This window comes from Coptis chinensis, chromosome 3, assembly GCF_015680905.1.
Source record: "Coptis chinensis isolate HL-2020 chromosome 3, ASM1568090v1, whole genome shotgun sequence".
Classification (NCBI taxonomy): domain Eukaryota; kingdom Viridiplantae; phylum Streptophyta; class Magnoliopsida; order Ranunculales; family Ranunculaceae; genus Coptis; species Coptis chinensis.
Window position 1 is genome coordinate 28,077,477 of NC_141458.1, and position 12,471 is coordinate 28,089,947.

General features: G+C 37.5%; 1 protein-coding gene across 1 annotated transcript; it reads left to right on the forward strand.

The window, feature by feature from the left end:
- Positions 1-3,887: 3,887 nt before the first annotated feature.
- Positions 3,888-4,777, forward strand: LOC147508973 (uncharacterized). Its single transcript, XM_086599181.1, has 3 exons — positions 3,888-4,240; positions 4,338-4,430; positions 4,523-4,777. Exons 1-3 carry the CDS (start codon positions 4,102-4,104, stop codon positions 4,558-4,560), a joined length of 270 nt encoding a protein of 89 aa, XP_086455307.1. The 5' UTR covers positions 3,888-4,101; the 3' UTR covers positions 4,561-4,777.
- Positions 4,778-12,471: the final 7,694 nt, after the last annotated feature.

Genomic DNA, 12,471 nt, shown 5'->3' on the forward strand with positions numbered 1-12,471 from the left:
AGATTTTATATCATGAAAAGTTATGGGTGTGTTTGGCAACTAGGATTTTATGGTGGAATTCAGAATATATTTTTAAAAATTAAGAATCACCCTGGTTGTCAACTTTTTCTACCCTGGAATGAAAATCTCAAATCCCCAAAAATCAAAGAATTGTAAGTTTCTATAGGGGGCAGAAACTTGAGATTTACATATATTCAGGAATTTTAACTACTTGACATTGTAAGTATTGGAATTATATTTTCAATTCCAATTCCAATTCCATAGGAAAACTTCCAAACATACCCTATAGTTCTTGCAGAATGATAGCCTTGAAAACAACTAAACAAGCTTCATTTTATAGTCCTAATAAGGTTTTGCCTTAATCAAGTAGTTTATTCATATCTATTGTTTGGTTATGTGAGTGTGTCATTTTACTTGACAATATGGCTCACAGTGTGCTCAGACTACTCAATGTAATTTTATTTTGAAGATTAGAAGATTGTCTTGAAAATCAATATTTATTATATGTCCATCGCTCGAGAAAGCGGTGATTGTTTAACATTTTTCCACGATTGATGTATTGGACAATGTTTCGTACGGTTGTATATGGAGTTATGAACAAGTTCATCAAAAAGTGTTGAAGGCATGGTAGAGACATAGTTTGTGATTTCGATGGAATTCTCGGAATGTACTTTCGGAAATTCGGAATTCGGTTCAAGGATAAAAAAATATGGAATTTCGAATGTACTCGGAATATGGCGGAATAAGGGGCGGAATTCTGATTTTTGGATTTGTCAGAATTTCGGATATTCGGAAATCTTGAACTATGGGTAGAGGACAACGTCCATATCAATTTTTTCCTTAATAGACTTTCAATTGTTTTTGTTCATGTTTTTTTCCCAAGAATTTATGTATATACTTTATAATAATAATGATTAGGTATAATTTACATACCCCAACTATCATTCATGTCCTACTAATCAAATTATTTTGCACATATCAAATGTTCAGTTCATTACAATTTAGCTTTGTAACCAAAAATGAAAGAGTAGATGCATTTAGAAAAAAATGAAATTGCATAACCGTACCAAATCAACGTTTAATTGTAAGATACATGGCAAAGGCTCCCACTATCAAAAGACACAATTTTTTTTAGTATGAGACACCACCACATACTGACATCTACAAAATAAACAACCACTTCAAAATAAAATGTCTACAAATTCCCACATACACCATACATTTGAAAATATTTGGGTATACTAAGATTAATGCCACAAACAATATAATAAGCACCTCATAACAAATCATGTCGTAGGCACGGGTGATACCTAGTAATAAATGAGGAGATCTTCTTAACAACTAGATATCTCTCTCTCCCCAATTAATGACGTTTTCTTTTGAAAAATCACTCTAACTAATTGTTGCTTGAGTCGCCCCTCAATTACTTAAATACAAAAGAAAGAGTAAAAAAAAAAACCCCCTCTTCATTTACTTTCTGATCATCTAGTATCCTCTTGTTCTCAAAATTTCTTTCTTTACAATTGTAGATTTGTATTAGTTTTCACTTTGATCAATCTCAATTACTTATTCACCTAACTTTTGATTCTTCTTCAAGTAAGCATAGTTTATAGAATTTTGTTGACTGTTCTCGTTACTGTCGCGTCTGCAGAAAGAAATTTTTCAAAATTAAAATGATTGAAATCATATCTTAGATCGATTATGTCACAAAAAAGACTAAATGAGCTAGCGTTAATATCTATTGAAAATGAATTTTTAGAGAAAATTAATTTTGAAAGCTTCATTGATAATTTTGCAGCTAAAAATGCGAGAAGAGCAATATTTCAATGATCCATTTTGTATTGATGGAAGACTAGAAGAGGGCCACATTTTCTTGTTTGCACAGGGCCATTGAAAACTCAGGACGGCCCTGGACTCACTCTTTAGTTTCATTTGGTTTAGTTCTATTTGGATGGGAAATTAAACAGACAGTTCACGTCTAGTACAGGTATACATCTAAATTTTCTATAATAAACTCACTGTTACCACTGCACTAATATGAATTTGTATTCGGTTTCTGTGTCCTTTTTATATTTTTTTCCCCATTTTGTTTCCACTGTTACCACATTTTGTTTTCATTGTTTTAACAAGAAATTAAGAAATTGGTCAAAAAGATTTGGGGTCAAAATCACTCCCTAGAACAGCACGGTTTCGAAATCACTCAAAAGGACACATTTAAAATGCAAATAAAAAACCATATTTCGGGTGAAAATAACCGGTAAGGACAAATAGTCTGGATTTTAAATATATATTTCTGATTTACCATCCTGTAGTTTTGGTATGCACATTGTATGTGCATATCTAAAATTCAGTAAAAAAAAATTGTTACATATTGTGCTTGCACATTGTCTATACCCTATCTCGCATTGTATTACCTGGGATGGGGCTATTTTCAATTTTTCATCCTAGCTTTTGAAACCGTCCAAGTCCTTTGTATTTTGTACATTGTAGTGTGTCTACTCTGTTTCTTAACACTTTCGCAAACAATGTTTTTGATATTTTCTTGGCGCTGTTAATTTTCTTTTGACATCAGATAGAAACGTGTCTAATGTCTCAAATGTAGACGTCTCCTTCCCTCCAAATCAATCTAGAAGTCCTCATTTTGTTCTCTAATGCTTTTATCCAAGAGCAGTACTGGATTCCAAAGTGGGGTGATTATAAAGAATAACTTGACTTAACTAGGAAACCAACCTTATTGGTTGAAGATGGGCTTATTAGGTTGTGGATAAGAAAAGTGTTATGATATTGATTTGGGTGAGAACTTTGAGAAGGTTCATAGTGCAAATGGATCGGTTTTTTCCCTTTCTGTGGAGTACTGGATACAATTTTTTTTTTAACTTACTGATATAAAAAGTTATTAGTTTTATGTGGCTAAAGAGATAGGATTTAATTATAAGAGCATAGTATATCAGGATCCTCCCTTGTGGATTACTCTCTTTTTTCTTCACTCTATATCAAACAAGTCAAGTATTTTGTTTATGATAATGCCTCTCTGCCGTAGGCTAGTTCTGCGACGTTGGGAGTGAATTTGAATAAAGAGCTCGATCAGTGCTGAATATTATTTAAATTGAACCTCATACGGGATGATGTGTAGGGTGGCACATTATGAACAAGCTCTGAAGAAGGCATACAAAGTAATTGAAGTGATTTGTCTAGATGACAACATGTTGATGGAAAAATGCCATTGGGAAACTGACAATGTCTCTGGAAGATTGCCCATTTGGTTACTTATCCTTTGTTTCTTGGCAGACTCCCTTTCATTTGCTATGATATGTTAATGTAACCCCTGATCTACTGAAGGCTTTACCCTTTATATTTGTGGCCTGATAGGTTCTTAGTATCTGTTACTTTCAACTTTAGTATCTGTGAATGTCCAATCACGATAGTACACCCTATTTGATTTCACCAAAGTAGAGATGTGCTATATAGATGAAATGCAATACCATTCGAATGGTACATCTTATGATAATACAAAGTTGGGAAAATGAACCATTAGAACTAGAACTTTTTTGTTTGTTAAAACCTTTCCCGGGTATGAGAATATGACACCAGTTATTCTTTCAGTTTCCTATAATTTTTACTGGTGAATTATTCTATAAGGTGGAGATCGAGATTGAAATACTATGTATATATATTTTTTCATTTATTATTATTGTTCTCCAATTGATCCCTGGACTACGTTATTTGTTGTAACTGGGCTTAGTGGCTTAGGACAAGGTTTGTATATCCTGCATAGGAGTCATATTTCCCTTCTTCTGACCGGCTTTAGCTGATGTGAAAAACCTAGATTGAATACCCACACTCATCTCTAAATTTTTGGCTTGGTCTTCCCCCCACTCCACCAGCCTTGTGATTTTGCAATTTCAGGGTGTGAGTAACATTATGTGGGCTGGTCTCGGGCTTGAGCCACTGATTTGGGATGGGATTCTAGTATTAATATTTAACCTCTTTTTCTACTTGTCAGTCAGGTAGGTTTGACCGACAGAGTTACCTACGTATCCAGAAACATACTTGGGAAGGTTATGTAAATTTACTTGCCGCAAGCATGTTATAGGGCTTCATATGTCTTCATGCTGCATATCTTGCAGTCATTCTATCATCCAACTTCCACCAGAAATATGTGGTGTCAATAATGTGTTTCAGGAAGCAATAAGTAGAACTGGTCAAGATTGGAGTCTAAAATGTCTTAGATATGAAACAAGTAAGAGGTCGTGATAGTTATTTTAATTAAGTGTTCATTTTCTTACCATTTCCTTGCAGAAATTTTTATAATCTGCTTCTGTTTTCTTTCTCTGCAGAGGATATTAGTCCTCCACGCGGTGTAAGAGATGTTATGGAGATGCAAGCTGAAGCAGAGTGTTGCAAAAGAGCTCAAGTTCTCGACTCCGAAGGTGCTTTCTTGTAAAACTTATTTGTTAATAGTTAAAAATCAATCTTCTTGTATCATTTAACTGTTTAACATAGTATGTGTATGATTTAACAGGAGAGAGACAGGCAAACATGAGTCCGGTTCCTCTATAGATCTCTGTCACTGTTGAAATTTTGGTGACACCTGTCCACTTATATTGCAGCAAACTGAGCCGTCAAGTTATTTTTTTCTTTTTCCTTCTCAATTTTACTCTTTTATCCCTATGACAACTCTGAAGCCCAACGGTGAGTCTGTGATCACTTATTCTAAAGCTTCCAAATCTATTAGACACCGTTTTTCTATGACAATCATGCGAGCTTCTTTGGCATTTCAGAAATAACACATACAACTCGTTTAGTTTGCAAGTTGCAACACTAGTAGCCAATAGTCGCTTTCCGGTATTTCTAATTACTTGCTAGTAAGTCAGAATTCTATATTTGATAAATTAGGGAGAGAGCTTTACCAAAAAAAAAATAAATTAGGGAGAGAGAGATTTGAGAATATTTACTTGATTGATTTCTAAGGAGATTACAATTGTTTATATAGAGATTACAAGATTCTAAAATAGGAACTAAACTAAAACAATCGATGGATTTCTGAATAATACGTGAGGCACGGGGTGCGCTCTGGCTGAGCCTTGGACGAGCACAGGTCGCACTCTGCATGTGCTATATCTACTGGACTATGGTCAAGACACGGGCGCAGGGCGCGCTCTATCATGCTTTGGTCGAGCGCAGGTCGCGCTTTGCACTATGAGGTGAAGAACAACTTCTAATACTCCCCCTCAAGTTGGAGAGTGAATGTCAAGAACTCCCAACTTGCGAATTAATCTCAGAAAGGTGTCATTACCGAGAGGTTTAGTGAAGGTGTCAGCCCCCTGATCTGAGGATGGAACGAACGTAGGAGATAGTAACTTAGCCTGTATCTTATCGCGTAATAAATGACAGTCCAATTCTATGTGCTTCGTTCGTTCATGAAAAACTGGATTTTGAGAGAGATACAGGGCGGTTTGATTGTCACAGAACATGTTCATCGGAGAAGGATGAGAAATGCCTAAGTCATAGAGAAGATACTTCAACCATTGAAGTTCACACGCCAGGGTAGCCATGGAATGATATTCAGCTTCAGCAGAAGAACGGGATACAGTGCTCTGTTTCTTTGTTTTCCAGGATATAAGACTAGAACAAAAAAAAATACAATAACCACTAGTAGAACAACAAGTGATAGGGCAACCAGCCCAATGAGAGTCACAGAAACCAGAGATGTGTAAATAACTATTAGATGATGAGAGAATCCCTTTGTTGATCAAACCTTTAAGATAGCGGAGTATACGATGAGCAGCATATATCTAGATGTGGAGTCTGTGGGGACTGCATAATACGACTGAGATAATTTACAGAATAGGTAATATCTGGACGTGTAACTGTGAGATATAAGAAACGCCCAATCAAGCGACAATAGACAGTCGGATCCTGAAGTAATGTGTCATCATCGGTATGGAGGTTAATGTTTTGTTCTATAGGGAACTCAGAAATACTACCACCAGTGGTACCACAATCAGACAGAATGTCCAAAAAACATTTGCGCTGTGTAAGAAATAATCCTTCTTTGGAACGAACAACCTCGATACCCAAGAAATATTTTAGGTGTCCCAAGTCCTTGATATAGAACTTTGCTTCTAAAAATTTCTTCAAGTTCTGAATGAGAGATGGATTGTTGCCTGTGATCATAATGTCATCCACATATACAAGGACAAATGTAGAATCAGAACCACACATATTAGTGAATAGAGAATAATCAGACTTAGACTGAGTGAAGTCGGCAGTGATAAGAGTGGTAGATAGTTTGACAAACCATTGCTGAGAAGCTTGCTTGAGTCCATATAAGGGCTTATTGAGGCGACATATCCTGTGCTCCCCCTGTTTGGCGAATCTAAGAGGTAAGGTCATATAAACAGTTTCATCCAAATTGCCTTGGAGAAAGGCATTGTGGACATCTAACTGATGAAGAGTCAAATGTCTAATAGCAACAATAGAGAGAAGTAATCGAACAATGACTAATTTAGCAACAGGTGCAAAAGTGTCATGATAGTCTTGGCCTTCAATCTGATTGTAACCCTTGGCAACAAGACGAGCTTTGTAACGTTCAATAGAACCATCTGAATGATATTTAATCTTGAAAACCCATTTACAACCAATAGGCTTATGATGAAAGGATGACGGAACAAGAGTCCATGTGTTATTCTGTTCCAAAGCTGCAATTTCAGCAGCCATAGCAGCTCTCCATTCTGGAATTTTGACAGCTTGAGAAAAAGATGTAAGAACAACTAAAGAAGATACTTTACACAAAAAAGATTTATGACAAGTCGAAAAATTAGTGTCATAAACATAGAAAGCCATAGGGTATGGAGTGGAAGACCATATTACCTTAGAGTCTGATTGGATGAGATTGGCCGAACGAGGGACTGTAGGTGCCTTGGTGAGAGTAGGACAATGATAATCTTTGATGAGAAGTGGTGGGGGGTTTCATGCTCTAGGAACGAGGTGAGGTAGGATGGTTGGGTTGTGGTGGCTGAGGGAGTTCCAAAATTGGAGAGGTTGGAGCTGTCCAAGTTGGAAGAGTGTCTACTGGAGGGACAGGAGATTATTGAAGGTCGAATGTCTCATTGTCGGGGATGGATAAGGGATAAACTGGCAGATGTGATGGTGGGGGAGATAAATTTTGATAGGGAAAGACATTCTCATGGAAAATCACGTCACGGGAAGTATAAATTTTCTTGGAAGATAAATCATAAATGTGATAGCCCTTCTGAGCATAAGGATAACCAATGAAGATACCAGGTTTTCCGCGGTGATCAAACTTATTTTTAATGGAAGTGTTGTGAGCAAAACATAAACAACCAAAAACACGAAGGTGGACAAGAGTGGGAGGTGTTGTCAATAAAAGCTCATGAGGTGATTTGTCATTTAACAAGGTGCTAGGAATTTTGTTAATGAGATAGCCTGCGGTGAGTATGCATTCACCCCAGAAGGATAATGGGAGATGAGCTTGAAAACGTAATGCTCGTGCAACATTGAGTAAGTGACGATGTTTTCTTTCAACAACAGTGTTTTGTTGGGGAGTAGCAACACAACTACGTTGGTGGATAACCCCATGTTTTGAAAAAAATTGTTGCATGTTATGGGATATAAATTCGGATCCATTGTCGGATCGAAGGACTTGGATTTCATGGAAATGGTCATCAATGTTGCTATAGCCAGATATGAGTGAATGTATTGTAGAGTGAAATTGAGTATGAACCATGGCAAAAAAAGATTGTAAATGCATGGCAGTTTTGGATTTGACAGTCATAAGATAAATCCATGTAACACGACTAAAATCATCAACAATAGTTAAGAAAAAACGAGCATTGGAATAAGATGGTAAATGAAAAGGACCCCAAATGTCACAATGAATCATTTGGAAAGGTCTAATAATTTTTATTGAATTATGTGAAAAAGATAAACGTGTTTGCTTAGCTTGCGGACATATATTGCAAGTAGCATTATTATAACTAGAAATAAAAGGAAACTGCTTAGCTAAAATCTGCAAAGGCGTGGAAGAGAGATGTCCTAAGCGATAATGCCATAAATTATTGGTGGTGGAGTTGTGGGATAGATGAGCAAATGGAAGCTAGTTGGAGATGGTAGAGTCCCCCATTAAGCCGTCCCAATCCAATCTTCTTCTTCAATAACTGGTCCTAAAAAAGGCAAGAATCATTAGTGAACGAGACAGAGATAGGGTGAGATTTGACTAGTTCACTAATGGAAAGCAAGTTAAAATGAAAGGTGGGAACAAATAGAACATTGTCAAGACGCAATAGAGGAGAGAGAATAACACTACCAACACGAGTAATTAAATGATTTATGACATCCGAAAGTTTAAGAGTAGAATGTGTTAAACAAGCATGATAATGAGAAAATAGATGTAATGATGAACAGACATGATTGATAACACCAGAGTCAATGATCCATATGGATTTAGAAAAACATGAGAGAGATATACCTGTCAGGTTTGCTTGTGAAGTGGTACTACCTGAATCAAGCAAACTGAGAAGTTGGTTGTATTGTTCTGTGGAGAAAATAGGAGAATTGGAGCCTGTAGCAACCGAATTGGCATGAGCAAGCTTGGGTGGATAACCGTGCAGTTTGTAACATGTACCAATATGATGTCCAACTCGGTTTCAGTGGTTGTAGAATGGACGAGCTCGTGCGCGCTCTGGTTGCCCTGGATCGGAGGGTGCGCACGCTCTTGGTTGAGGCGAACCATTGTTGTGTTGCGAAGGTTTAGACAGGCCTAATTTCGAAGAAGAAGCCCAATTGGTCTTCTGAAAGTGAGTACTCAGGGCAGCAGGTAGAAGGAAGAGAGAGTACATGAATATCTTGTTGCTTCTCCTCCTGTCGGATTAAAGAATAAATCTTGGACATACGAGGAAAAGGATCCATTAAGAGAATTTGACTACGGATGGATTGAAAACGAGCATCTAGGCCTTGCATGAATTTCATAGAACGACCGTCATCAACCTCTTTGGCAAAAATAGATGCATGACCACAAGTACAAGCAAGCATAGTAGATAAAGAACTTAATTCATCCCAGAAAGATTTAAGCAAAGTGAAATAAACAGATATCGGATGATTGTCTTGCTTGAGAAGAGTGGCGGAATCCTTCAGTTGAAAAACCTTGGGTGCATTAGTTTGTGAAAAACGATCACCTTGATTTTTCCAGATTTTGGATGCAGAGTCGGCATAGAGGATGCTGCCACGGATATCTGGAGTAACAGAATTGAGAATCCATGAAGCAACAAGGTCATCACATCGCGACCACTTGGATTTTTCTTTGGGAGTGTTGGGAGGTGTGACAGAGTCATCGACAAAACCAAACTTATTCTTTGCTCAAAGGGCTCTAGAGATAGACCGTAACCAAGTCGGATAATTGTCCCTTGATAACAAAGGAGATATGAGGATAGCCGTGGGGCAATCTGAGTGGTGGACAAAGAAAAGATCATCAGAATCTGGAAGAGAGTCATTATTGGGATTGGAGGCGTCGACCATTGAGAATTGAGAGGAGGCGGAAGCTGATAGAGGTTAGGGTTAGGGTTCGGATCAAAATTAGGCTGATACCATGATAAATTAGAGAGAGAGAGAGATTTGAGAATATTTACTTTATTGATTTTTAAGGAGATTATAATTGTTTATATAGAGATTACAAGATTCTAAAATAGGGACTAAACTAAAATAGTCTGTGGATTTCTAAATAATACGCGAGGCGCGGGGTGCGCTTTGGTTGAGCCTTGGATGAGCACAGGTCGCGCTCTGCATGCACTATATCTACTAGACTCTGGTCAAGGCACGGGTGCAGGGCTCGCTCTACCATGCTTTGGTCGAGCGCAGGTCGCGCTCTGCACTATGAGGTGAAGAACAACTTCTAATAATATTGACTTGAGAGTTGAGACCTCTTTGAAATTAAGTGGGGTAACGCCATAACATTCAACCGACTTCAAACTGTAAAATCTTGGAGAAAATTGGAGGAATATAATAAGAAATCTGGTTAGAGTACTTCAACAACTAAGTCTGCCGATAAAACCAAATGGTTACACTAACAGGAAGACCGAATAAGTCTCTCATCACACTCTCCTTGTTACTTTATGACACATCAATGTCTAATATATGTGCCGTAAAATGAAAAAAAAAAAAATCACGTTTAGGCAGCGAGGGAAATTGATTGGAATTGGAATGTAAATGGAACTTGTTATCCAATATAAGTGAAGTACCATGCCATTGGACCTTGTGTGTAGAGCTCGGAGATGACTTCTTTGGTGGTTGGAGTTATCATTTGAGAGGTAAGAGTAAAGGGTAGATGTGGAATCACGATTTGTTTATTTGGTTGCTGAAAATTAACGGTTTAGAGAAAGAAAATGAAAGGTTAAGTGGCAAGAAGAGGAAGACGAAAGCTTGAAGGAAACTAGCTTAGGCAGTAGGGACGTGGAGTTTGCGTGTTGTATAAGAAATAAAACTAGTAAAATAGTGGAAAAAAACATGAACAAAAAATAAGTAATAGTGAAACAAACGTCTCAGTTTACTGCAATATAAGTGGACAAGTGTCACCAAAATCTCAACAGTTACAGAGATTGATCTCTGTCCCCGGTTATAGAGGAACCAGACTCAAGGGATAAAGGTGAGAAGTTATCAGTCGGTCATACTTTATGTTTATAATGTGTATGCTTCCCGTGGGACAGTTGATCTGGTTTTCGTTCCTTCATGTTTCATGAAAACAATAATCCAATTTCTTCAATCTGTTTTCTGATTGATTAATTAGCAGTATATCACTAAAATAGCTACATGATACTGAAAAGCTGTCAATTGAATGATCACTGAATGTCTTACTTAGCCAGGATATTCTATGAGCGGGAGCAAACTCTTGTGTGGACTTTAATAAGGGGCCAAAATGTAGTTTGTCGTAATCTTTCTGTCCTACTGTCTCTATTTTCCTCCAACTTTCTCCTCTCAAAAAATCTTCCCATCTTCTCCTCTCCATAATCACATTGTTCCACTGTTCTAAGTTTCTAACATCCATCCAAATACATATATGGAGAAAGATTGGGTGTGCTCCAGATTTGAGATTCATTGGAAGTTTACCGCTTTTGTCAATGGATCGTGTACGTCAATGGTTAGTTGAAGATGCATCGAAGAAGGAAGGGGATTCTGTACTCATTGTGTCATCCAATTTGGTGCATGAAAAATTTGGTGTTGTCCCAAGCACTGAAGTTAGTCCTTCAAAGAATTTGCATAGTGCTTTTAAATTGAAACATGCTATGAATTGGTGGAGTTAGGAGTGTGTTTGTGTAGTTATTGATTCATTTGAAGATAATGCTAATTCTCAATCATCCATTTCATATGTAACAACATAATGTATGTTGGAGTTATCCCTAACATGAGGATGAGGATGAAGGAGAGAAACAGTATTGGTCGTGTGAAGAAGAAGAGCGCGACGCCGATTGGTCGTCGACTGAAAATGGCATACGCCCTTGCCGCGAAAAAAAAGAAGATAGTTTTTTTTAGCCTCTCACGAAACTAAATTACTGAAATTTGGAGTTTGAGGAAAATAAGAGAGCGTGGACGCGCTTGATTTTGCCTTACCGAGAGCGCGCACGCGCTCAATTTTTCCTTACCGAGAGCGCGCCCTCGTTCATGCCTAAACTTGTCAGTTTCTATTTCTACAGTAACCGCGAAATTGCAAGTTTAGTATTAAAATAGAAATTAGGTTTTGGAAAGCCAAGTCTTGAATAGAAACCCAATTTTGAGAGCAATCAAAATTGAGAGAAAACCCTTGCAAAGAGAAAAACTTGTAAAGAGAGAGGAGTGATCTAGTAAGATGGAGAGACTTGAGATGAGTGATTATAATCTTCCTTCTCATATTTATAAAAGAATTAGCTCTTGTGGAAGTAGGCACCATCGGCCGAACCACGTTACATCTTGTGTTGTGGTATGTTTTACTTTCTTTGTATTATTATTACTTGTTTGTGATAGTTGTTGATTGCTTGGAAGGTTAGGTTTGTTGTTGGTTGTAGTAAAAGGTTAGATTTTTAGTCTGAAGTAGTAGTTTGTCCAATTGCAAGTTATTTTAGTGAGGATCGATTGGTATCGTTTTCCCCAACAAGTGGTATCAGAGTCAGGTTGGATTAAGTCCAACAAGGTTGTTATCCAAATCTTGCCTAAAAGGTGTTTGATAAAATTCCTGAGAGGAGGTTTGAGTTGAAATAGCTTGTAGAGATGGACCATTCTGTAAACACTCGCATGACTAGTCTGAATAGAGCTAACTATACTATTTGGAAAGCCAAGATGGAAAACTTGCTCTGTTGCAAGGACTTGGCGCAACCTATTGAGAATAGAAGAGTAAAACCAGACGCAATTGTGGCGGCTGAGTGGAGCAAGCTTGACAGAAAAGCAATTGGGTACATTCGATAGTGGATAGATGACAGTGTCTTC

Bases quoted from the DNA above. Each gene is read 5' to 3' on its own strand.
- LOC147508973 (XM_086599181.1), top strand. From the start codon at position 4,102: ATGTCTTCATGCTGCATATCTTGCAGTCATTCTATCATCCAACTTCCA. The intron at 4,241-4,337 runs GTAAGAGGTCGT...CTTTCTCTGCAG, and splicing joins ATGTCTTAGATATGAAACAA to AGGATATTAGTCCTCCACGC. The intron at 4,431-4,522 runs GTGCTTTCTTGT...ATGATTTAACAG, and splicing joins TCAAGTTCTCGACTCCGAAG to GAGAGAGACAGGCAAACATG.